This window comes from Macrotis lagotis, chromosome 1 (genome assembly GCF_037893015.1).
Source record: "Macrotis lagotis isolate mMagLag1 chromosome 1, bilby.v1.9.chrom.fasta, whole genome shotgun sequence".
Lineage (NCBI taxonomy): Eukaryota > Metazoa > Chordata > Mammalia > Peramelemorphia > Peramelidae > Macrotis > Macrotis lagotis.
In genome coordinates this window covers 294,415,481-294,443,262 of record NC_133658.1, presented here as the reverse complement: position 1 = coordinate 294,443,262, position 27,782 = coordinate 294,415,481, and the positions used below count along the sequence as shown (strand labels likewise).

The window sequence follows — 27,782 nt, the reverse complement described above, 5'->3', positions numbered from 1 at the left end:
CTTCTGACTCCAGGTCTGGCACCACACCACCAGCTGTCCTCACATATTCCTTTCCTGTCCTCCACAATCCAACCAAACTGGTCTTCTCTCTTTCCTCACATTTGGCACTCCATCCCCCATCTCTGCCTTTTCAATGTCTATCCCTCATGCTTGGAATATACTACCCTCCCCCATCACCTCCATCTCAAAGAATTCCTCCTTAATGCATTCTACTACCTTGTACTCATCCTTATTCTACATGTTATTTCTAAATATACTTATATATTAACATATACATATACATATATATATATACATATATTAATACCCCCAAAAGAGTGTAAGCTCTTTGAAAGTTACAGGTTGGTGGATTTCAACTCAATACAAGGGAGAAAATTCTAACATTCAAAGTGATCTTCAAATAGGCAGGATACCATGAGAGATACTTAAGTTCCTAATCCCTTATGAATACTAAAATAGTTATTTGTTGACACCTATCAGAGATGACGTAGAAGGGATTCCTGTACTGGGTAAGAGGCTAAGTTAGATGACATGAGAGTGATATTGCCCAGAATCATAAAATGTTACAACTGGACCTTAGAAATTGTCCAATTCAATTCTCTCATGTTACTAAGGTCATAGTGGCACAATTGAGAGGAAAATCAAAAAATCATCTCCTTACATGGCCAGCTGCTCTTTTGATGTTGAGTTTAGGATTTTATAATTCCATAAAGGAAACTCTCAAGGAAGTTGAAAAATAGATCTTTCTACCATCTACTAGCTCTACTCATGATCACCTTCTAGGCAAGGTCTGCTGCCAGGCAGACATGTGTGATTATCATGCACCCATTTGGCTTGCCATAATTCTGTTACCATATCAATAAAGATTGATAAGGGGATGGAAAAAGGGTAGCAATGAAACTCTAGGTGGTTTACCCATCTTGTCTCTTATCTCACACAATTCTACTGTTCATTTGCCATCCTAACTTAGATAGAATGCCACTTTATGACCAGCACAAAACAAGTGAAAGATTAGTTGCCATATTATGAAAGAGATGAGAAAAGGCTGATGGGGTGGGGGGAATACTCTCTATAGTCTTTGAGGTATGTCAAATAAAAATGATGCTTTTCATCATTCTGGAAAAAAGTATCCTTCTTTGTAGGCATAGTCAAAAAACCCAGGATTTGGTGGGAAAATGCAAGTTACAAACTGTATTAGAAATTAAGGGCTCTGGTTTTCTACTTTGGAAACTTGTCACAGAATATTCCTGTTTAAAAAAAAAAGAAAACAACAATAAACATCCACCACCCACTAGCTGATGTGAAAATCCCTACTTTAGAGCTTCATTCTTTTAAGGTGTCAAACCTGTTAAGATACAGGTCTTACCAAAAAGGTAGCACTTAAAATACTATCACATAGAGAGGAAGAGGATGCTGCTTCAAAGGAGATGGAGACTCATTATACCACTGACAAAGAGGCTGAATAGAGTCAATATTTCAATATTAATATCTCAGAGTATTCAGGCCCTGACACAGCACTCAATTCTTTCCAAGTCAAATGTCCTAAAAAAAGCTGATCTACTATGCAACTGAAATTATACATATCAAGTGGACCAGAATAATTCAAAACCATTAAATCTCATATTTTTCTTGTTTTTAATCTATATCAAGTGATTTATTTTAACACAGATTTATCCTCTAAATTATATTTGACTTAGGTTAATATTACATATTAAAATATGCCTCTCTGAGGATCTTCAGAAATATATGTTGAATAAATAAATGAGCATGCAGTAACTGATGACAAAGAAAACATGTATGCTTTTGGGGGGGGAATGAGGGAGATGGAAGAATGGGAACGAAGGAATCAGAGGTAATCAGTTCAGTTTAAACTTGCCTCAGATAGTCTATAAGTGATGAATAGAGAATTGTCCTGTTTCCACATTGCCCCTGCCACTTTGGGTCTACTAGGGAGTGATGGGTTCAGACTTCTTATGTGAGCATAGCTAATCCCTGTCCAGCTGCCTAATAAACACTTGGGGGGGGGGGGGGAGGAACAATGAAAGCAGCTATGCCAGAGATTAGTTTGTCAGATGTAATAAATCTCAAATACTCTGATCAGTTCTCCCACAAACTCATGCCTGGGATTCAGAGGACTTCACCATCAAATCAAGTACTTACCAGTCCATACCCAAGACCCTAGCACTTCCCTGTGAAAGACAGGATAGGAAGAGTGTTCTCAGGCATCCTTACCTTGCTCTGCAGAGGTGCTGCTGCTGGCTGTTGCTGCTTCGCGATGTTCTCGGACAGGCACCAACACACCCTCTTCTTCTGTTCTTGTGAGTATGCTTCCAAAGTTAATAAGCACTCCGCCTTCTGACATCAAGGAAAACAGAAAGAAGATCATCACCAATGCCCTGGTGCTGTTTAGTTCTAAGCATCCAAGACTCTGCACCCATCTCTGAGAGAGAACAGCAAGTGAGCGTTAAAAACCACAAATGCACAATAATCTTGGTTGACCCAGAGGCTGGGAAGAAGAGTTGGGAAGCTCACTGATTCAGTGGCCAGCTGGCAAGTCCCTTAGGAAAGGCTGGGGGTGGGAGAAGAGGAGAGTGAGGGCTTTTCAGTTCTCCAGAGAGTAAAGCAGTGTAATGAGGTAGAGAGCAAATGTCAGTGAGGTCATACCATGTGACAGGCAGCACAATGGAGAAGACTGCTGAAGCACAATCTGAAGAATGAAAATGCTTGGGTATTTTGTACCAGTGTCATGAAAGGCTAGCCCCACCCAGCACAACACTGATCTTTCTTGGTTCTGCACTCCAAAGGCATTCAATCATCGATGCAGCAGCTCTTGAAGACTGCTATATAATGGAAAGTCCAGGATTAGAAGCCAGAAAGCCAAGATTACAGTCTTTGCTTACCCAACTGCCTTGCATGGCCTTAGGCAAATCTTTGAACTCCTTGGAGCCTCCATTTCTCACCCTCAACACAGAGAATATAATCTAACTCACAGATTGTTGTAAGGAATAAATAAGATCTACATAAAAGTATTTTGTAAACTGCAAAGCACTATTCAAGGATGGTTATTATTCATCTTGTACATCCTACAGATCGTGAACAAGGGTCATGATTTCATAAGCAAAGATTTAGAGTTGAAAGGCACCTAAGATGTCATCTAGTCCAATCTCTTTACAATCCAATCTCTTTACTACTCAGGCACAGAGTAGTTAAGAGACTTACCCAAGGACACACAAGCAGTAAGCAGCACAGTCAAGATCTGATCCTAGGTCCTCAAGCATTTTTTTCTATCTGACCCTTTTAATCAGATGGCTGTTCAAAAAGTCAGGCTTGGGGTGGCTAGGTGCCGTAGTGGATAAAGCACCGGCCCTGGAGTCAGGAGTACCTGGGTTCAAATCCGGTCTCAGACACTTAATAATTACCTAGCTGTGTGGCCTTGGGCAAGCCATTTAACCCCATTTGCCTTGCAAAAAACCTAAAAAAAACAAAAAGTCAGGCTTGAGTGGAGGCAGTGAGAGACTCTATAATGACATATGGCAAATGAGGTTAAGTGGCTTGCCCAAGGCCACACAGATTAAGTGTCTGAGACCGGATTTGAACCCAGGTACTCCTGACTCCAGGGCTGGTGCTTTATCCACTATGACACCTAGCTGCCTATCTAGATGACATATTAATATCTTCTCTAGTCCTGTCATTTTGGGTTCATAATAAACAACAAATGCTTCATAAAAAGGGTTCAATGCCAGTGCTCCAAAGAATCCAATGAATTAAAAGATGATAACTCCCAATATCAATCTTTTCAAATTATACCATTCACTTCACATCAAAAAACATTTGGTCCTATTCTAAGCAATATGGTTTAAAGAACAAAATAGATAATAGAAATCTCTCCATTTTCAGGGAACTTCAAATCTTTAGCTGCTTCTAGTGTAAGGTTGCTTCTAGTGTAAGGTTTCCCCAGTGTAAAGGACTAGCAGAATGTTGATGTCAGTTAAGCTCCTAATGTCAAGTGTAATATACCATCCTCCCCTGTTAGGAAAGGGGGTCATTGTGGCAACTGATTGGGAGGAAATCTTTTGAAACAGTGTAGATCCCAGCGAAGAAGGCTGGGAACTAAAGAAAAGGACTGGATCCTTCCTTTCTTCCATCAAATCCTCTACTGAAGGAAGGATTAGACCTAACACCCAATGCCTGATTCTCCCCCACTTCTCTCTTGGGAGCTGGTGCTCCCCTCTTAGAAAATTACCTGCCAGGATTTCATGCAAATCTTCAAAATCCATTAAGTAGAGAGAGCAGCATCATTTACTGGGCAGTGCTGATGTTTTCTTACAGACTAGACCCTCAAGGTAGCAGGAACTCAAATCATTTAAAAGAAAAATCAATAGGATCTAATAGGCTTAAAAAGCAAATGCAGTCGCCTGGTGGGCTATTGGATAGTTTCACGCACAACTGCCCTCTAGCAGTAAGGACCTAGAAGTTCCATTTTTAGGGATGATATTGGATGAACTTTGCCTGGTCTATCACAATTCTCAGTCTCAATGCAAATCCCTCCAAAAGTTTTTATCGATTCTCTTGTCCTTATGCAAAAAGGATCTTCGAGTACTTGGAATGTTAACTATCAATTCAGTGATATATTAAGGTAGGCTGTTCCTGGTCCTTTAATGACCCTACCACCTTCCAAGTCCACTGCCCAAAAGTGCTATTTCTTCCAGTAAAGTCAAACCTGGAGTACTAATTGAATTAAGTAATGTCCCTAATTCAAAAGAATTCTAATACAATACAGTTCACTGTTACATTGGCTTTGATAAATAATACTGGCCAAATCATAAATGACATTAATACTGCAATGGCCACCAGCATCAAAAAGGGGTTTCATGTTTTTCCGTTTGATTTTGACAGTTTAGGAAAAACATGTTCCATCTTCCTTCAGAAACAAGAGAAAACTCCTACTATTTTCTCTGACTCAGGAACAGCAGATACATTTTGAGACTTAATGAAACCCCAAGTGTTCATATGGGTCCTTCAAGCACAACCAGTCATAATTAGCTCAACTCATTGGTTAGATAGGGGAGGTTATAAAAGTCTGAACAGTCTCCAATTCTCCCAAAGCCCTACCCATAGGGAGACCTTTAACCCACAGAAAATGGGACAAGTGACACTTGATTGCAAAGCATGGCAGGGAGGGAATCTGAGCTTAATTCTGCTCTTAAGGACTCTCTTCTTCTGATAAACCATCATAATCAAATATAATTTACTAAGATCCTAAAAATAGGCCTGAAATCATGCAATCAGAGAAGAAAAGTTAAAGAAGAAAGAAGAAAACTTGACTAAGAAAAGAGATAGGAAAGAAGGTATTTATCACACACAAAAAAAGGTATTTAAAAAAAGACTTTTACCCAAATAAAATGAATGCAAAAGAAAAGCTATGGATACCAAAAAAAAAAAAATGTTGTCTTAAATATATCTTATAAAGGTCAGACATCCAAAGTCTATAAGAAATTGTGACATATCTGAAAGAAAGAGGAATTCTCTAATATACAAGCATTCAAATAAGTCTAGGATATGTTCTCAAAATGTTCTCAAAAGAAGACTGGGGCAGGTAAGTGGCCACTGACCCTGTAGTTAGAAGGACCTGAGTTCAAATCTGACCTCGGACACTTAGTAATTACCTAGCTGTGTGACCATTGTCAAGTCACTTAACCCCACTGCCTTGCCAAAACCAACAAAAAAATACAAATTATTAATAACTATTTGAAAAATTGTTCAAAATCATGAATAAAAATGCAAATTAGTCACTCTGAGTATTACTTCATAACTACCAAACTAACAAATAAGGGAAAAGATGAGAAAATTCCTTATTAGAGGGAAATAATGATGTGAGACTTTACTACAGTAGTGCTAAAAATTGGCTCAACTCATCTGGAAAGCAATTTAGAATTATGCTAGAAAAGTTACTAAATTGTTCATCTCTTTGATAAACAGATTGCACTCTGGGACTATAACCCAGGAAGGTTCATCTGTACAAAAAATATTCATAATAGTTTTGTCATTACAAACAAAGGAATAAGCCCAATGAATGGAGAATATCTGAGCAAGATATTAACATGTAAATATAATGAAATATTACTAAAAATAAATCAATTTCATAAATACAGAATGAGAAAAGTGTGAATAACTGTCTCCATAAAAAAATCTGAATATTTTAGTGGACTACAAGCTCAAAAATAATTCATTAATAAAATGTGGCATCAAAAAAAAAGAGGCATAGCTTCTGGAAATAAGAAGACAAAAGTTCCTCTGTCCTCTGTCTTGGTCAGATAGGAGTAGTAGAGTACTGTTCAGTTCTAGGTGTTTTAGAAAAAGAACACTGATGAGTTGGAAAGAACAATGACTGAGATGGCCTTGAAGTCCACACCATATAAGCATCAACTGAAGAAATTGAACTTGCTTAGCCTAGAGAAAAGATGACTCAGTTGAGAACATGAAAACTGTCTTCAAATATTCAAAGCCAATAAGTAGGTCACTAAGTATTAAGCACCTACCTTGTCCTCAGAGAGCTCACAATCCAATGGGGGAAGATAGCATACAAATGGGATAAATGGTGTTAGTAAAAGTGTTTCCTAAAGCATAGGAGAATACTCAGGGAATACCCAGTGGCATGCAGTTAGGTGAGAAATGAGTGCTTGTCAAGTGGAAGAGACAGGAGCCCTGCTTTCTCTCCTCTTTCTTCTATAACCTACTAGATAATTCCTCAATCTCCTTCACTGGAGCTTCATCTAGGTCACATCCCCTAACTCCAGGTGGATTCGAGGACTCTGTCCTAAGTCCTCTTTGTTTCTTCTTTAAAATTTTTTCACTTCATGACTTCATTAGTTTTCATGGGCTTATCATCTCCATACAGATGACTAACAGATCTATATAGATCTACTCTTTTGAGTTCATCATAAAATGACAACTTTCTATTAGTCATTTTGAACTAGATTGGTCTCACATTCAACAATATTCCCGCAAAAACTAATTCTTTTTCTTTCACAAACGACTCCTCTTCTAAACTTCTCTTTTTCCATTGAGAGCACCATTAGCATCCTTTCAGTCACCTGGTCTTGCAACCTTGGAGTAATCTTGGATGCCTTATTTTCCCTTATCTAACATATCTAATCAGTTAATAATCTGCCATTTCTAACTTTTACAGCATTTATGTGTAAGAGTAGGTATTTCCATCTAAATCAATATAATCACAGGGGTCAAGCCAGATGATTGAATTAATCAATCAAAAATATGAACAGGTATGAACAATTCCTTGATTAATTTGAGGGGAACAGAGTTCCTTGATCATTGGATAAAAATTAATGACACCAAACCAGATATACCTTGTGACTGGCTGAAACAATCAAGTCAAACTATGTATTAAACAGTAAACCAGTTCAAAGTGGAGCAACTCTAGTTAAGCCCTCTTTCTCATATCCTAACTCCTAAGTGATCATGTCAGAGGGACCATTGTTGACCGTGGAAGTTGGGAGATGATTAATCAACAACCTTGAAATTTTGCTAAGGGGGCGGCTAGGTGGCGCAGTGAATAGAGCACCAGCCTAGGAGTCAGGAGTACCTGGGTCCAAATCCGATATCAGACACTTGATAATTACCTAGCCGTGTGGCCTTGGGCAAGCCACTTAACCCCATTGCCTTGAAAAATCTAAAAAAAGAAAGAAAAAAGAAATTTTGCTAAGACACAAATCCTTGGAATGTGGCAGAGTGCAACCTCTCTGAGCAACTTCATGAAGATCACAAAAAGATTAAACAGAAATGTGAGCTTACTTACTCTTTGACTACAGGTATTTCTAAACATGCATCACTACCATTTTACTCCCTTTTCCTAGAGTCTTCCTTGTGTGAGCAGAGTGAAAATAAGTCCCTCATTTGAGGGGGAGGTATTTCTGTAACTATTATTCTTACTCTACCTTCTCAGCAAAAATCCTTTTCTTAAAGTTAACTGAAGCTACTAGCTTTTAATCAGTAAGGAAGCACACAGATTACTTGTGAGCAATAATACAGAAACCCCAGATAATCAGGATTATCCCTAGAACCCCAAAGGAAAAATAGACAGCCTCTGAGGATTTGGTTCACCAGTGAGGTTAAGTATTAGGGAATAATCCCAAAGGAAGGGTTACACTCACATATATATCCCCCTTTTTTTCATTCACATGGCTCAGGTCTTCTTATCTGAACTACTGCAATGGCATCCTATTTCGTATTTCTGCCTGTATTCTCTCCCTATTTCCACCCATTCCTTCACAAAGCTGCCAATTGTTCCTAAAGCACAACTCTACTTCATAGCCTGCCTCTCACTAATTTAATAAACTTCAGTGGTTCCCTATTACCTCCAGAATCAAGAGATATACTCCTCTAACATTTAAAACTATTTACAATTCCTTCCTATTTCTCTCACTCTTTCTTCCATCTCCAAGACTTCATTAACCATCCTTCTTGATGGTTAGGAACTCCCTCCCCTCTTCATCCTCAAGGAATCCCTGGTTTCCTTCAAAAAAATCAACTCAAGAGCCATCTACTACATATGGCCTTTCCAGTCCTCCCAGAAATTATTGTCCTCCCCATTAGGGCTATGTATTTGATCTATACCTCTGTAGAGTCTGTATGTATTTGATCTATATCTGCATGGGTCCATGTCACCTTCCCATTACAATATAAACTCTTCTAGGATTGGGATTGTTGTACTTTTATTTTTGTATCTCCCATGTCTAACCAAAATCCTGGTATATAGTAGAAACTTAACAAATGATCTTTGAATTGTTGTTGGTTCATCAAACAAAAAAAAAAATTTAAAAACCACACTCCTCCACCATCAAAAATTACTCAGTGCTGTACAAATAGAATTTTTTGAATATTTAAAGACTTGAGAGAAGAAATAGTTAAATCAAGTGCTCCCACAGGTCTAGTGAAAGAAATATGCTTTTAACTTTACAATAAGAGACTAAATGACACATATTGCCATTGACAAAGTCACAATTAACAAAGTTGATAGTTAATGGATATATAAAATTTCTCAGGGTGTGGATGAATCAATCTGTGAGACTTCTTTGGACAGATTAAAAAGAAAAAAAGACAAGATACCTAGAGAAAAGATATTTTTTGTACATATCATTTGACTTAGGGTCAAAAAGTAGCCAACACTTTAGTACAAGATAAAAGAAAAAAAAATCGTTCTTTGAATTTGATTGATTTGTTCTACTAATGCTTGAAAATGCATATGCAGAGAAAAGGAAGAAATTTTTTTAAAAAAATTATTTCATAAGAACTGTCATACCTGTCTTTAAGCCCAAAACTGAAATTTAACCTAAGTATCCAATTTGATTTTTGTTTCTTTTTCTTAACTCTTTTTTTTTTCGGGCAAGGCAATTATTAAGTGTCTGAGACCGGATTTGAACCAGGTACTCCTGACTCCAGGTGCTTTATCCACTGTGCCACCTAGCCACCCCCTATTTCTTAACTCTTAAGAAATTCTATACAAGTAAAACTATTTTTACTGAAATCCTAATTTAAGTCTCATAAATAAATAAAAGTAAATCCATACTAAATGCTTTATAAAATGCTCATTCATTCTTTAAATCTTAAAATCATTGAATATGGCATCATAATTCTGCAGTTATTCTTCTCAATGAAGTATTTGAGAACAAATAGAAAAAACTTAATTAAATATCAATTTTTTCTAATAGCTAAACAATTTTATATTTTATACTACTAGCTATACAAGAAATATAAACAAATGTAAAGTTGAATTACTATCACTTCCACAGCCAAGAGGAAAAAAATCATTTGAGAGGAGGATGGGATGGACCAGGCTAGGAAGGCTAACCCTCTTTGCATTCATGGACAGTCCCCATGCCCAGGTGAAGGTCATATGGCCTGAAAGTTTGGTACAAATGATTTTTAAAAGTCTTTTAATGGACTGTGGAGCTGAAAGAACTGATAACTCAGGGATCACTAAATCAGAACTGAGTATGGATACAAAAGGGGTGACCAGGAGCAGTGGAGCATCCTGGCCCAACCAGTACATCAATCAGCCTAGCAGAGATGTCATGCTGAGCAACTAAAGACTCCTCTATTGTCAATATCACACTAGAAAGCAAACTTCATGGGGATCTCCCAAAGAGAAAAGAGGACTTCCAGGGTCAGGCACCTCAAGGCACCCTTTTTCCACACCTGCTCTCTACACATGTACCTTACTACATTTACACTTTAAGCTAGTGCCCAATTTCCCCATGGCCTTAATGCAAGGTTACACTGGGTGCAAAGGGTATAGAACCTCTGGGTTAAGAGCTGCTGAACCCTTGTGGGGGTTGCTTTCCACCTTTGGTAGTCACCTGATCCACCTATCCACCTGATCTTCCATGAAGTTGTAGCATGCACAGCAGACATACATGAATCAAAAGACATTACTCAACAACCACCGATTTGTAAATGTTTGCCAACCAGCCTTCTGGAAGGAAAAACGGCTTATGCATGACACACTTTGAAGTTCAATCAGTACCTACCATTAATGTTTTTTCTATCACTTTCAGTCTATAAAATCAATAAATCAATCAAGTTTTGATTTTTAGCACTGGTGGATTTCTGAATTGTAAATGCTCACCCTGAAAATTTAACCATCAACTCTCTCAAGCTGGTACAAACTGGCTTCTGCACTCCACTGACCCTATATCTGCAGAAGAATATATTCCAGGCCTGGACTTCCATCAATATTTTATAACTGTTATTTGTGCCATACTATCTTAATATTTTTGTTAAAAAGTTAATTATCTAGCTGATTATCAATGGGAAGCCCATCAAGAACAAAAGCATTAGAAATCTCAGTTCTTCTAAAGGCTCTAATAGCTACCTTCTGGTGACTCAGCCTGCCAGCTTAAGTGCAAATTAAGGGAAGATACCCCAGGGGAATCTGCACATAAACATGGGTGACACTTTTATTAAAAATAATTATTTGAGGAGAAATTCTATTCAAAATAATGGAATTAAAGGCATTTAGAGGGTTCGAGTAAATTATTACAGTATTGTTAACATTAATATAAAATGCCAAAATGGAGTTCCTTATAGATTTCCTTAATACTCACTTTTGCAAGTATGAGATATTTTTATTAGTCAATAAAAACTAATGGGGGGATAGCTAGGTGACACAGTGGATAAAGCACTGACCCTGGAAAAATGAGAACCTGAATTCAAAACCAACCTCAGACATTTAATATTTAGCTGTGTGACCATTTAACCCCACTGTTTTACAAAAAACAACAACAACAATAAAAACTAATGGGAAATCAACATACTAATCAGGAAGTTAAAAAGCAGTTAACTAAAAGGAAAATATTTTAGAAATTTAGAAAATTTATAAAAAGCAGATTTATACAAAATTAGAAAATATGAATAACATATTATATAGTAAACAAAAAGTTATTTTAGGTTACAGGTCTAATTAAAGCAGGAATTCTTGACTTGGGGTCTATAAATTTGTTTTTTAAAATATTTTGATAACTATTATAATTGTTTCTTTTGTGATACTATATACTTAATTATATGGATTTAAAAATACAAAAAATTAGTCTGAGAAGGGACCCATAGGCTTCACATCAAATTGCCATGAGGTAAAAAAAGTTAATTCTGAGTTAAGGTTTTCAAATTTGTAAAGGAGAAGCTGAAATATATAAAAAGCATGCACATCTTTAAAAAAAGAATAAAAGCAATTTAGACCAGATGGTTCCTAAGGTCTGAGAAGCTAAAGGAAAAAAAAAAAAGATGAATACATCTGGAGACCTGTGCTTCCTCAGGGTTGAGGTGGGGGCAGGAGTACAAATTGGGTCCCTTTCTTTCAAAGCAAACATCATTATCAAATAAACTGGGAATAAATTTAAAGAAAAAAAACCTGTTCACTGGGGCAGCTAGGTGGCATAGTGTATAAAGCACTGGCCTTGGAGTCAGGAGTACCTGGATTCAAATCCCGTCTTAGACACATAATAATTACCTAGCTGTGTGGCCTTGGGCAAGCCACTTAACCCTATTTGCCTTGCAAAAACCTAAAAAAAAAAAAAAAAAAAAAAAAAAAAAACCTCTTCACAATCCAGATAAACTATAATCTGATCTTAAGGCAAAATTTTCCCCAAGTCATTTCCTTAACAAAAGACGAACACTCAGATAAGAGATAAGATATTTTTCTGGGTCCACGGATATCTCTCCTAACTAAAAACAACAGCTTCTATTGTTTGGAACTTTGAAGGTGGCTGCAACTTTGGTGGCAAGTATGGGTAAAGAAACAATCAATTTGTAATTAGCAAATACTAAAGAGGAGGATGCAGATGGTGCCAAGGTGACATCCAGTCATTTACCAAAAATGGTCAGTCACCAGAATTTCTGCCAGGTGCTCTATACTAGGACTGATTGTAGTTGTTCAAAAAACATGTTTTCCTAGAAGCCTACCTAACAAGATCAAAGGAAAAGCAAGGAAGTACACATTGCATTCACTATTATTTAATATTGTGTTAGAAATGCTAGCTATAACAATGTATGTATATATGACAGTAAACTTAGAAAACCCTAAATTAAAAATCAGGTGAAAACAACTAACTTTAGCAGGTTGGAAGGACCTTGGAAGTCATATAAAATGATACAAAGTGAAGTGAGCAGAACTAGAACATTGTACATAGTAACAGCAATACTATAATGATGTTAAACTGTTAATACTTAGCTACTCTGATCAAGATTGTAAACCAAATTAATTTAAACAGAACCATGATTAAAAAAAATCTTAATCCACCTCCAGAGAACTCTGAAGTACTAATTGAATCATACTTTGTTCACATTCCTTCTTTTTCTTCTTTTTTCATGTGTTTTCTTTTGCAAAATGGCTGATAGAGAAATATGTTTTCATGACTTCCCATGCATACACAATCTCAGGCCTTCTCAAAGGGTGGGGTTTCCCTCCCTGAATGAGACCAATTTTTTTTTTCTATCAGATGTGACAGAATCAGTTTTCTACCAAAAGGCATCATCAGGGAGCAAAGACTGCTCTACTGTCAGGGGCTCAAGAGGCTTCTTATTTTCCATTTACAAAGCACTAGCTTAACAAACCTCTAAAGTAAATAGTGCAAATATTACGCCCATTTTACATGTGAGAAAAGTGAGGCTCAGGAGTGATTTTTAAAACCTTGCCCAGAGTCACACATCTAACAAATGGCAAAGCTAAGACTTAAACTCCCAGTTTGGGTCTTCTTATTTCAAATCTATTGTTTTCCCCGCTACACAGACAGGCCTATTCAGGAGAATGAATATAAGAGAAACTCAGGACCCACCAGCTCACATTTATCTCTACCAACATCATGACCCAATACTATGAAGTGTCTCAAAGAAAGGGACATGATGTGAGGTTTAAATACTACAGAAACAGTTGTATGAAGTTTGAATTTCATTATCCCCTTTTTATCTTCCAAGATTTTTCCTTCACTTCCAAATTCCCACCACTCTCAATCATAACTCTAATATATTGTCAAGCTGATTAGATCCAGCAGAAACTTCTCTAAGAAAAAAAAAAGCTTGAGTCACATCCAGGCTTTCCCTACTAATGACTAACTTTACTTTCTTTGCTCTAAGAGACTATAATTGTAAAGTACATACTGCCCAGCCTTCAATATTGTGGCTCTCTAACACACACTGCATGTCTGGTTGTGCTCTTTGTGTGTGTGTGTGTGTGTGTGTGTGTGTGTGTGAGACTGCCTTTCTCATAAACAGTATAGACAAAACTGAGATCTAAGTTTTCCTAAGTTGCAAGGAACCCTAAGATACAACCAAACCCAGCTCAAGTCTTCAGGAACAAATAACTACCTATTCCCTTCTTCAAAATTTCTAAAGACAAAGATTTTACTCCCTCCTTCAATCACATGTCCTAGTATTTTATCACTTGGATAGTAAATAAGTTCTTTATGGCCAACTCAGCAGAGATCTCTTGCTTTGTTGTTATTAAGAGTCGTTTCAGTTGGGTCTGACTTTGCAATTCTATTTGGGGTTTTCTTGACAAAGATGCGTTCCTTCTTCAGCTCATTTACAGGTAGGGAAACTGAAGCAACCAGGGTTAAAGCCCAGGATCACAAAGTCAGTAAGTGTCTGAGGTTAGATTTGAACTAGTGAAGAAGACTACCTGACATCAGGTCCAAGCTGCCCTTTAATTTTGGCTAATTCTCCCTTGCTGTCTTCAATGGAAAAGGGACAACTAAGACTGAGAACATAAAGAATACTTCTTTAGCATTCTACACAATCAAACAATTTCAGAAAGAAGGGGCCTTAAAATCCAATATAATGATCTCTTTTTACCAGTGAAGAAACTGAGGCCCACAGAGGTAAAGTAGTGCCCTCAGTCATTCACCTCATACCAAATGGTAGAGGCAGAACTGCCCTCAGATTTTCTGGCTCCAACATCCAAGATGTTTTTTTTTCTCCTATACCCCTCTTCTTTCCTCATTGGAACCACATATCTACTATATCAAGTAACCCCCTAGCTTTCTATTTTATTTTAAGACAGCTAGGTAGCACAGTGGATAGAGAGTACTCCAGTACTCCAGTAGGTCTTGGAGTCAGTAGGTAAAGAGTTCAAATCCAGTCTCAGACACTTGCCACTTACTAGTTGTGTGACCTTAACCACATCTAGGGTCATCTCCAATCATTCTGATTCATATCTGACCACTGGACCCAGATGGTTCTCGAGGAGAAAGTAAGGTTTAGCACTGACTTAGCACAGCCCTCCTCACTCAAATCCAGTTCATCTGCTTGTCATGGTAGTCGTTCTCTGATGTCATGGTCTTCGAAAATGAAGGACAAACATTATTATCCTTTCAAACAAGGAGGTCCTCATTCCTGCTATCTCTCTTCAAATAAAGAATGCCTTTTACTGTGCTGATCTTTTTTGGTTTTCTACTATCTTTGGATTTTGTCCATTTTCTTAATGTCTTTTTTAAAGTGCAATGACCAGTACTGGATATGGCATTTTAATATAAAGGAAAAAAGAAATACTGTTTGCTAGCCCTTGCTTTTCACAATCTTTCTAGCATATCCTGATCCATTCTATGCAAATGAGAAAATGCCCTCATATATTTTAAACCAAAACAACAATGCTGGCCATAGCACACTGTCCCCTGGGGGCTGGTCTTGTATGGCTGGTGCTTGTCAGAGACAAATCCTCTTTCAACTTTCCTGCAATCTGAAGTACTGCCTTTTAGTTTTTTGTTTCAGTTTATTTGGGGGGGGGGGGTGTTGCTGTTTCTTTTTCTTTTTTTCTATCTTGCTGCATGACTCTGCATATGAAATATTAAAAGAAAGTAATAGTCTTACTCTGAGTTGAAAACCAAAATTCAATCACAGATTCCCAGGGCAACTTCAATGAATATATCTATATTATGGCATGCCAAAGTTGGGCAAAGAATTTTGCCTATCTCCTGGACCTGTGATAACTAAACAATACTTCCTCAATAGTTCAAGACCCAGATACCAAGGGCATACTCAAGTTCAACACACAATTTCTTGACTGGATAACAATTACATCTTTGCCTCATGCCAACATAGGTAGATTATAATATTTTATTCTGCAAGATGAAAAAACATTTAATTTTATCTGTTTGATAGATAAAACCTCTAGTTTGTCTAACATAATTAATCAAGCAAGCAATAAGCATTTAGTAAGTACCTACCATGTGCCAGATAATAATGCTAAGTAATGGGAATTCAAAGAAAAAAATCCTGCCCTCAAGACCTAACAGGAAAGACAGTGGGTACATAATATGTATTGATAAAATTAACTATCAATTGTGTTACTAATTTATGGAATGTTATATTAATAGCAGTATAATTTGCATATATATAATATTTTATAATATTCAGACATAATATATACATACATACACTGAAAATATGTAAAGGTAGCCTTAGAAGGGAAAGCTTTGGCAGCATGTTTTCTACCAGAGAGTAGAGAAAAGAGAGGAAACTCTCTTCTGATAATATGTTTGACCATTTGAAACTACTCTATCAGCTAAACTGTAGCTTTCTGGACTCTCAATATAATTCACTTACAGAAACTCATCCTGGAAAAATCCTGAGCCATTTATTTAAAAGAAGATAAATTCTCTCATTCTCTCTCCCCCCCTCGCCCTCTTTCAAACTTCTTTCCGTCCCTCTTGCTTCCCTTTCCCTCCTCCACAATATCATCTCTCCCCTCCTTTCTCTCCTTTCCTCTTTCCTTTTTTCCTTCACATTATTCTACTCTTCCCCTTCATTATAATTGCCATTCCATTAAGAGAAAAGAAATTATTCTTCAGTCACTATAAAATGTCCATCCCTAAATCCCTCTGCGTCAGATTAGCAAAGATGTTCTCTGTATATCAGTGAAGGGAAAGGCCTGAAACCAATCTGTACTCATCAATCATTAGCAGAGTGGCAGCTATAAGCCCCTAGAGACCAATGACCAAAGGAAAAAGTGTTTTTCTTTGTGAAAAACAAATGGAGTCCAGCAAAATGGAATTCTGCTGACCATTAAAGAAATTAAGGGCCTCTGTGCAGATGCTACCCAGGGGAGTTAGAATCACAGAATCATACAACTGGAAGGAACCTAGAGAGGTAATCTAGTCATATCTACCAACTTCAAAGAAAGTGATTCTCTTAAACTACCCAGGAAGAATGGCTGTCTTGAAGCTCTCCAGAGAAAGAGACTCTATACCTTCCCTCACTGTTCTATCCTAATGCTATTACCTAGCCACTAAAGTTCTGCCTTGTGTTATAACCCCCAAATATCTTCTCCTTTAATTTGAGACTATTTCTACTTAGAATCACTGATGTTGAGGCTCAAAGGCACAGTTAGAATTAAGAAGTATAGCGCAGAGGGCGCCACTGGGCTGGGAATCAGGAAGATCCAAGCTACAATCCTGCTTCAGATACTAGCTGAGTTTGAATTAACCTCTCTCAACCTCAGTTTCCTTGTGTGTAAAAAGGGAGTAATAATAGCGGCTACCTTATAGAGTTGTTTTCAGAATCAAAATTACACATGTGAAGTGCTTTGTAAATCCCACTACATTTAAGCTAGCTATAATAATAATAATAATAACAACAATAATTATTATTATTGTTGTTATTATTATTATTTTTAGTTTTTGCAAGGCAATGGGGGTTAAGTGGCTTGCCCAAGGCCACACAGCTAGGTAATTATTAAGTGTCTGAGGCCGGACTTGAACTCAGGTACTCCTGACCCAGGGCTGGTGCTCTATTCACTGCACCACCTAGCCACCCCAAAAATAATTATTATAATTATTATCATCATCATCTTCATTAAAGGGATCATCTAAAGGGATTAGAGATCATCTAGTGGAAACTCCTTTCTTTTCCAGAAACAGAAACAGGGCAAGAGAAGTAAAGCTATATGCTCAGTCACACAAGCTGGATAGAAACCAGAACTAGTAAATCTAATCCAATAACATTAATAAATGAAGCCCCAAGTATTTATTAAGCCCCTACTGATGCAGAGAATTATGAATGTAGCTTTAATGCTGTTAAAATCTTGTTAATTGTGGAAGACTGTTTGCTCCTGAGATGTAAACTGACCCCTGTTGATTGTATCCTGTCTCCCCTTGACCCTGTTGTTTATATCTTGTCCCCCATTTTCCCCTCCACTCAACTTTGGGACAGGAAGGATCAGTACGATGCTGATATAACTGGAAATGATATGTTGAATTTAGAGGTCGAGCACCTTGGGACAGGAAAAGAACCTGTCCCTTTGGAGGATACCTGGCCCAAGGAGCAAGACCATTCCCCAAACACCACTCCTTGCCCAACCTATATACAGAAGAGTAACAGGAAGCACCTCTGCTTTCTTCATCTTCTTTGACTCTAGCAGGATGGGTTTTTCTCATGCTCTTTCTTAGGCCACATGGAACACAATGGGCCTCCCCATGCCATGTGGCCAGACTAAGCCAAGCCCCATGGGCTGCCTGCCCTTTTCTCTCACCCAAACAGTTCTCTGACTGCCTTTATCCCTGTCTCTATCTCCCTCTCTCTGTCTCACTCCTTTACCAAGCAACCTGGCCTGCCCTTTTGTTCTTCACTCCCTGTCCTAAAATGACTATTGCTTCTCCAGGAGGGTAAGGAAAAGTTTTTTTTAACTTCTTTAAGTTGTTATGTTTCATAATCAAATCCTGAGCAGTTTTTTGTTTGTTTGTTTGTTTTTTAGGTTTTTGCAAGGCAAATGGGGTTAAGTGGCTTGCCCAAGGCCACACAGCTAGGTAATTATTAAGTGTCTGAGACCGGATTTGAACCCAGGTACTCCTGACTTCAGGGCCGGTGCTTTATCCACTATGCCACCTAGCTGCCTCCTGAGCAGTTTTAACATTTCAGAGAGCTTAAATTCTTTCATCCTTTCAGTGACCCTCTATTTCTTGGTTACACCATATTCTAATTGGTGACCTCAAAAATTCCAGCACAACACTACTATGTCCTTGGCACTGTGCTGACCTCATATTTGAGCAACATTATACTTTAAAAACAATTTCATATTAATTATCATTTCATCCTCTTCTCACTTCTGTTAGGGAGATAAGGACAGAGATTTTTAGTATTCCACTCTTAAAAATTATAAAAACTGAGGCCCACATAGATCAAATATCTTATTCAGGCTCGCATTTCTATAGTTCTTTTTAGGTTTCCAAAGAACTTGTCACATAGCCCAGTGAGTTAATGAAAGTATTATTATCCCAACTTTACAAGTTAAAAAAAAATGAAGCTTCCAAGAAAGGAAGAGACTTGTTTGAGACTGCTACAAAGCTAGAGTCACAGTCAGGATTCATACCCATATCTCTTGATTTCATGTTCAGCCCCCTTTCCACTGAACAATACTGCCTCACTAATGTATTATGGTAACAAAACTGATGGACCTAGACTAAAGACCTGTAAGTCAAAGGCTCAGACCACCCACTATCACTGAAGAAAAAAGGCACCTATGCCATGCCCTGCTGTTCACAAGAATGACACCAAATATACAGTACTTACCTCTGCCAAATAGAGTACACAGAATTTCAAGTCTTCTGACAAACCTTCAGAGGAAAAAAAGGAAAACAGAGGCATTAATTGCCACTCAAAGATGCCACTGATCATCCCTCAAGACCCAATCAAATCTCACTTCCTTGGTGAAGCCTTCCCTCATCACCTTGCCCACCATTGTTGTTCTTTCTGGTAAAATACTATGGGACTTACTATCTAGGCCTTTCATCTGACTCATAGACTTCCCTGTATCACAACTATTTTAATATGCATTTGCCTTAGACTTCCAACTCTAGTCTGTCTAAGAACAGGAGTATATCTTGTCCTTCCTGTCATCACTAGAATCTTAACATGGGGAGAGGAAGTGTGGCATTTTGGAAAGGGCACTGACTTTGAGGAGGGAGATTTATGTTCAAACACCACCTTGGATGCTTACTGTGTGACCACATGCAAATCACAACCTCTCAGTACTTTAATTTTCTTTCTCTGTAAAACATAGTCAATAACACCTGCAAATGGTTGTAAAGAAAACATTTTTAAATTTTAAGTGCTAGATTAATGGGAGTTGTACATTAGAATTATACAACAGCTAGACAAAAAAAATTTAAGCTTTTTGAGAAGGATGACTTGCTGTCTACTAACTTCAACCCAGGATGGGATCCAAGAAAGTGATCCTAGTCTATCCTTGGGAAATTCTGACCTTGGAAGGAGAGAGAGAGATGGGCAAATAATAGGTACTACCTCAGAGATTCCCAGAGGTTGAAACTTGAGCCAAGTTCCCAGGCTTGAGCCCCTTCTTCTCCACCCCCCCACCATCCCAAACACAAATGTTGTTCCCTGGGATGGGTGGGGCCCCAAATAAACAGCTGGAAATTTCCCAGCCCTTTCCTAAGAGAATAGAGGCCCCATTCAAGGAAGAAGCATTGGGGGAGGGGGGAAGACTAAAAGTGGGGGAAGGGAAACATAGATCAGTTCAGTCAGGCCTTAGAGACAGGAACATGGTGCATTGTGAGACATATTTGCTCCAGCAACTGGTGTAGAGCACTGCAGAGACAGGAAACGTCACAATGGCTCTCTGAGAACCGGAGATGTCTCAATTGTTAAAGCCAGTTCTCTTGCCTGTTCCCATTACAGTACTGTTCAGTCACTCACAAGTCCAGGAGCAAGTGCTTGCCAAGTGAGATATATAGAGTGGCCTAATGCAACTGCCCAACTCTGTGATGGCTAGAGTAACAAGTGATTCAAAGGTCAACTAAACCCTAGTTGCTTTTAACTCTCCTCCAGGATCCCCCTTAAAGTAGATAATCTGAAAGCAGGGTTTCAGTCTGGGTTAAGCCAGTCAGCAGGATTAAGGAGAAAAATTTAGGAGAAAAACAATTAGACAAATATCTCCACTAAAATCTTTGGTCACTGGATTTCCTTTCCCTTATACCCCCTCCCCTGCAGTAGAAAGAACAGCTCTATCTTAATAGCAGGGAGATTGGGTGTGGTTACTCATCATCTTCACAGCATAAAACAGAACTTTCTATAAGAGATTTCAAAGAGATGACCACCTTGACCTTATACTCCCTATATAAAACAAGACAGGAGCAGCATTGTGGTGTCCAGTAACTGGGGAAGGGCTGAATAAACCGTGGCATACCAAGATAGTAGAATCCTACTGCACAGGAAGAAATCACCAACATGAGAAAGCCGAAAGAAACTAAAGTAGAAACAGAAGAACACACACATTGAAATGAAAACTGATACTCAAATTCAGATTTGTTTCAAAGAACAATCCTGAAACCCAGAGAATAGATACTGGAACACACTTTGCCTGTCTTGGGAAAGAGGCTCGGAAACTACGGAAACCAAGGTTGCATTTGCTACCCATGGCAGTTGTTGTGCTTAATTGTTTTCCTTTGTTCCAAAAGAGGATTCTTCTATACAGGGAAATATATTGGGGAAAAAACTGAGAGCAAGAATATTTCCTTTTATATTTTTATCTCCAGTTCTAAACTTGGTACCTGCACATAATAGGGGACTCATTGAATATTTGTTGAATTGAATCTAAAATGAACTGAGGTAAAGCAAGGTAAGGAGAACCAGGAGAACAATTTTTATGAAAACTACATTTTGAAGAAAAGCTACTTTGGAAGATTTAAGAAACTTTGATCAATGAATGAAATGATCACCTATAATTCACAAGGAGATATGACAACGTTTGCTATCTAACTTGGAAGATCCAAAATGCCAAATAAGACACAGCCAAAGTGAGAATGTTTTGTTTGACTAGGTCTATTTGTTATAGAGCTTTCTTTTCCCTATTTTTCTTTTTTAAGTATGGGGAAGGGCCAAGGAGATAAGAGAGAATGGGGACACAGCAGCCAAAAAAAAAAAAGATATTTTTGACTCCCCCCAAAAAAGAGAACGTAAAGAAGACCAGAAAACACAAAGAAAAACAAAGAATATGAAATAAATACCTGCAATTTCAAGTACAATCCTCTTCTTTCTATTCTATCATGTATATGCAAATACCCATTTTATTTGGTGTTTATTAAGTACAAAATAAAACAGTTTTGAAAAATGAAATGAACTGAAAAAAGAGAGATAAAGGAAAAATCTAGTTTAGAGCACTAAGGAAATCAGGGGATGAGACTGTCAATGGATCTTTTGCCTGCCTAACACCCCAACTGCTCTGTGTTGGGAAATCTATCTCCTAAAGTCTCTGAAGGATAGATTGGCAACTAGTGGGGGTGAAATGGAGCAAAAAGGAAGAGAATATTAGAACTCTGGGGCTTAGTTTCTTGATTCTCCTATTTGATTTTCAGGAAAAGAGTTGAGTGAACTTCTAGTGCCTCTGGACTTACTGCAACAGTCTCAGGAGATATAAAGCTTAGGAGGCAGTTATATTGACCAAAGACTGAACAGCAATAAATATAAAGTGCTGCATAAACATTCAGTGTCATCAAGTCATTTCCTCATCCCCTCTAAGAGGCACTTTTCTAATGTTTGCTAAATGAAATCACTAAAGTAGAGTAGGGCTCTCTGTCCATACAAAACCATGTTAAGATCAAATCTAGTATATGGATAAGCATACACACGCACGCACATACACACACACACACACACACACACTCTTCATGCTCTAAAATATTGTTGGCCACATAAGAACAAGGATGAGCTAGTTTCTTCAATCCTACCCAGCAGACTGACAGACTGATCTCTGAGGCAAGCAGTCCCCCAAATTCTACCTCTGTCTACCCCATCTAAAGGAAAAGGAAGTGGTCTTTAACCAAAGAAAGAAGTTACACATACAAAGGTCATTTGAATTTATTTAGAATGTATTAAAGGAAACAGCCTCTCCTCCTCAGGAGGTGTTTCTTCCATCATGAATGTGTGAAACCCTCTTCCCTCTCACCATCCTCCCCACCAACCTTATGCTCTTATATGATTACTAGATAATTCCATTGCTGCTGTTTATAACTTACCACCTCCAAACTCAGCCTAAACCTATTGTAGCCCTAAAGACTAAAAAAGAACCTTAGGCAGCTCTTAACCCCTCAAGGCTTTTTTTAAAAAGTCCATTTTTAAGACAGATTGGTCATAGAGGGGAACCAAGCAGTAGCTCCCACTAATAATTTCCACCACTGTCCCAGTAGCAGGTATGACTAATTTCTAAATAATTCAATTCTTAGATGCTATCAAGTTAAAAGATGGAAACAGCTGAGAGATAAAAGTAAGCCAAATGAGTTCAACACTATTATAACCTACAAACAAAATCTATTCCACTATAACACATTCTTGGAATCCAGAAGTGGGGAACCCCAGGTTATAGAATTGAGTTTCCTGAAATTAATAACATTATAACAACACTTCTACTGACCAAGTTCCCAAAGTAGTAATTACTTGCCCCCTCAACTAAATGCCTAACAAACTCGGTCACCACTATAAAAGCCTCAGTAACAGAAATTCTACTTCCTTTCTTCTCTTCTCCTAGAACTGCCTGGACTCTAAAAGAAGGGATTAAAGAGTCTGGAACTAAAGAGTTCTCTGCATCCTTACCATGTTTAATTGAGCTCCTCATCAGCACTGGGGAGTTCATGACAGATCAACAAGTTGCTTTTCTGTATGATATCTAAATATTAATCTGTAGCAAGGATCAACAACTAGCTAGAAACTACTAAGATAACTAACGATTGCCCTATGGTTGTAGGTGCAATTATTATCCTGTATCAAAAACAAAAAGGTGAATATACTTTTTTTTTCAGGTGTTTGCAAGGCAATGGGATTAAAAGCCACACAACTAGGTAATTATTAAGTGTTTGAGGCTGGATTTGAACTCAGGGCCAGTGCCCTATCCACTGCACCACCTAGCCGCCCCCACTGTGCCACCTAGCACATCAAAGCAATTATTAGAGCTATTTTGCCCAATTTTATGGCAATAAAATCAACAACTTAAGTAAAATGGGAGAATACTTACAAAAATATAAACTGCCCATATTAACAGAAGAGCAAATAGAATAACTAAATAAAGCTATTTTAGAAAAAGAAATTGAATAGACCATAAATGAGACTCCTAAGGGGAAAAAAATCAGAACTAGTAAAATATAAGCAAAGAATGAATCCAGATCAATTTTGCTAATGAATATGAATGCAAAATTCTAAATAAAATGCTAGCTAGTAATATATCACAAAGGTTATGTACATTGTGACCAACTGGGATTTAAACTAGGAACGCAGGGCTGATTCAATACAAGGAACACTATTCATCCAATTGATTATATTAATAACAAAAAATGATTATATCAAAAGATGCAGAAAAGTTTTTTATAAAGTACTCATTTCTAAAATAAATAGAAAACTGAGTCAGATTTAAAAGAATAAAAGTCATTCCCCCATTGATAAATGATCAAAGAACATTAACAGTCAGTTTCAGATGAAGAAATTAAAGTTATCTATAGTCATATGAAAAAAATGCTCTAAATCATTGATTAGAGGAATACAAATTAAAATAACTCAGGCACTACTTCCACCTATAAGATGACAAAAATGATAAAAAAAAAAAAAAGAAAATGATTAATGTTGAAGAGTTATGGGAAAACTGGGACACTAATACACTGAAGGGGCTATGAACTGATCCAGTCATTCTGGATAGCAATTTGTAACTATGCCCAATGGGCAATAAAACTGTGAATACTTTTTTGATTCAGAAATACCACTACTAGATCTGTGTCCCAAAGAGAGCATAAAAAAGGGTAAAATACCCACAAAAATGTAGCAGCTGGGTTTTTTTGGTTGGTTTTTTTCGGGGGGGGGGTAAAGTCACACTGCTATGCATCAAGTGTCTGGGCTAAATTTGAACTCAGGTCCTCCTGACTCCAGGACAGGCATTCTGTCTACTATGCCATCTAGCTTCCCTATAGCAGCTCTTTTTGAAATAGTAAAGAATTGGAAAATGAGGAGATGCCCATCAGTTGGGGACTGACTCAACAAACTATAGATATAAGAATGTGATAGAGTACTACATTCTACAAAAAATCATGAGCAGGTAGTCTTCAGAAAACTTGAAAAGACTTCCATAAACTGAGGCCCAGTAAAATGAGCAGAATCAGGAGAACACTGTACACATTAACAGCAACATTGAAAATGATCAGCTATGATGGGCTCCTCCCAGAGTTCAGTGATCAAGGACAATTCTAAAAGACTTGAGATACCATCCACATTGAAAGCTAAAAACTATGGAGTATGAATGCAGATCAAAAACTTGTTTTATGTTTTTTTCCTTTTTTTTTCATGGTTTTCTTCCACCTTATACAACAAGACAAATATGAAAAACATGATGGTATATGCACAACTTATATCAGATTAGTCGCTGTCATGGGAATGAAAGGGAGGGTGGCAGAAAAATATGGAACTAAAGATGAATGCTGGGGGCAATTAGGTGGTGCAGTGGAGAGAGCATCAGCCCTGGAGTCAGGAGGACCTCAGTTCAAATCTGATCTCAGACACTTAATAATTACCTAGCTGTGTGACCTTGAAAAAGTCACTTAACCCCATTGCCTTGCAAAACAAAAAACAAAAAAAATTAAGCTAAGGTGAATGCTGAAAATTATCTTTGCATGTAAGTGGAACAAATAAAATAACATTTTAAAAAATTTGGAGGGGGTGTAATTTATAGCCAGTCTCTCAAATAAAGGTCTCATAATTCAAATAGAGAGAGAGAGAGAGAGAGAGAACTATGTCTAATTCCTAATAATATGAGTCATTCCCCAATTGACAGTCAAAAGATATGCACATGCAGTTTTTGGAAGAAGAAATCAAAGCTATACATAGTTATATTTCCAAATGCTCTAAATTGTTATTGATTAAAGAAATTTAAATTAAAGTAATTTAAAATTCTATCACAGCTATTAAATTGGCTAAAATGAAAAATGCAAGAGGGCATATGGAAAAATTGGGATTCTAATACACTGTTGGTGGAATTGTGAACTGATCCAATCACTTTGGAGAACAATTTGGAATTATGTCCAGAGTTATAAAACTATATAAACTTTGACCAAGTAATATAACTATTAGGTCTGTTTCCCAAGGCAGTGAGGGGAAAAGGAAAAGAACTATATGTTTTAAAATATTTACAACAGCTCTCTTTGTGGTGACAAAGAAGTGGAACTGAGATAATGCCCATCAACCAGAGAATGGCTGAATAAGTTGTGACATATGACTGTGATGGAATACTTCTGTGCTGTAAGTAATGATGAGCTAGTTGGTTTTAGAAAAAACATGTTAAGACTTGCACAAAATAATGCAGAGTGAAAATGAGCTGAACCAAGAGAATGCTGTATACAATAACAGCAATAAGGTTCAAAGAATAACTATGATAACTAAGCTATTTTGAGTTTGAGCATTTTTATCATTATTTGAGCATGATAATATAATTATTCATATCGACTATAAGAGACTTATGAAGGAAAATACTATCCAACTCTAAAGAAATTTCTGGTATATGAAAGTATATAATGTGTAGTTCCACATATACATCTATATCAAACACTGGTCTTCTGTAATATGGGGTTGGAAGAATACAACTTAGTACTCAAAATGTAACAAATAAAATAAAACAACAGTTTTTTAAAAATCAATTACACTGTCTGAATTGGATGATGATACTAAACAGGAAGCCAGAGACTCATTTCTAGTCTTACTCTTGTTTTATTATTTTGCAAGGCAATGGGGTTAAGTCACTTGCCCAAGGTCACACAGCTAGGTAATTATTAAGTGTCTGAGGTTGGATTTAAACTCAGGTCCCCCTGATTCCAGGGCCAGTGCTCTATCCACTGCACTACCTAACTGCCCCCCCCATCCTACTCTTAACTTATCCAACTATTTGTGCCAAAATTTTCTTCTTCCTAGAGACCAGAAAAGAAACTGATTTCCCCCCAAGGGAACAAGTTAGGGAAGGAGAAGGCTACAAGAAAATATCTTTGCTAAGAATAGAGACTCTCAATTATCTATGAACATTAGAAAAGGAGAAGACTATAGGATCATTCAACCTAGCTGTCTTATGAAGAAACAGGACCAGAGAGGTTAGGCCACCTATATAAGGTTACATAGATCATTCATTGATGGCAGAGTTCAGATGAGAATGCAGGTCTCTTATACTGCCCTTCCAGTGACCTAATTTATACCCAGCAAAAATGAATGTCCTCTTCCAGGGGAAAAGATGGACTTTCAATGAACCAGGGGAATTTCAAATGTTCCTGTTAAAATGGCCAGAGCTGAACAGAAAGTTTGATTTTCAAATACAGGACTCAGGTGAAGCACAGAGAGTGGAGAAGGGTAAAATATGAGGGACCAATGATCTAGTTTAGATTTCATTTTAGTCCCTCTCTCCCAGCAGGGGAGGATGGGGAGTGGGAGGAAGCAAGCAACTAGGTGCTACAGTGGATAGAGCACTGGCCTTGGAATCAGAATAGGAGTTCAAATCCAGCCTCAGACACTTGCTACTTACTAGCTATGTGACTATGGGCAAGTCACTTAACCCTGATTGCCTTTCATCCAGGGCCATCTCCAGTTGTCCTGATTCATATCTGACCATTGGATCCAGATGTCCTGGAGGAAAACGTGAGGCTGGTGACTTAGCACATAACCCCCTCACTCAAATCCAATTCATCACCTCCCTGATATCATGGTCTTCTTTGAGAATGAAGAACAAACATCATCATTATCACTTACTAAACACCTCCATGTTGCGACAGTACTTAATAAAAAATTGAAATATATTAAGGGAAAGGCAGCTAGGTGGCGCTGTGGATAGAACACCGGCCCTGGAATCAAGAGGACCTGAGTTTAAATCCGGCCTCAGACACTTAATAATTATGTGACCTTCAGCAAGTCATTTAACCCCATTGACTTGCAAAAAAAATAGAAATATATTAAGGGAAAAGTCTTCATTCTGACTAAGTTGCATGACAAGGTGCACCTATGTCCTAGAAATCAACATAGCTAAAGTTCTGGGGGCAAGACAACACCTGTGTTTGGTTATTTAGAATTTGGTAGATTAAGTCAAGTGATGGGAGTTGGGGTCAAGAGGGAAATGTCTATTCCAAATACAATGTAACTTTATCCTATGTTTAGGAGATTAACATAGAACTATATTATACCAGGAAATGACAAAAGCAGTGACAGATGCTGCCTAGATGAAGAAGAAAGACTACTTTTCTGCAAAGAAGCATGAG

General features: G+C 37.6%; 1 protein-coding gene across 5 annotated transcripts in view; it reads right to left on the bottom strand.

Moving 5' to 3' along the window:
- Nucleotides 1–27,782, bottom strand: part of RGS3 (regulator of G protein signaling 3) — a 183,041-nt gene that overhangs the window by 81,588 nt on the left and 73,671 nt on the right. For all 5 annotated transcript variants that reach the window (XM_074211137.1, XM_074211134.1, XM_074211136.1 and 2 more), the window contains 2 exons: nt 19,075–19,118; nt 2,233–2,355 (listed from right to left, as the gene is read on the bottom strand). In XM_074211137.1, the coding sequence (XP_074067238.1) occupies nt 2,233–2,355; nt 19,075–19,118 (167 nt within the window). The remainder of the gene's footprint in view (nt 1–2,232; nt 2,356–19,074; nt 19,119–27,782) is intronic.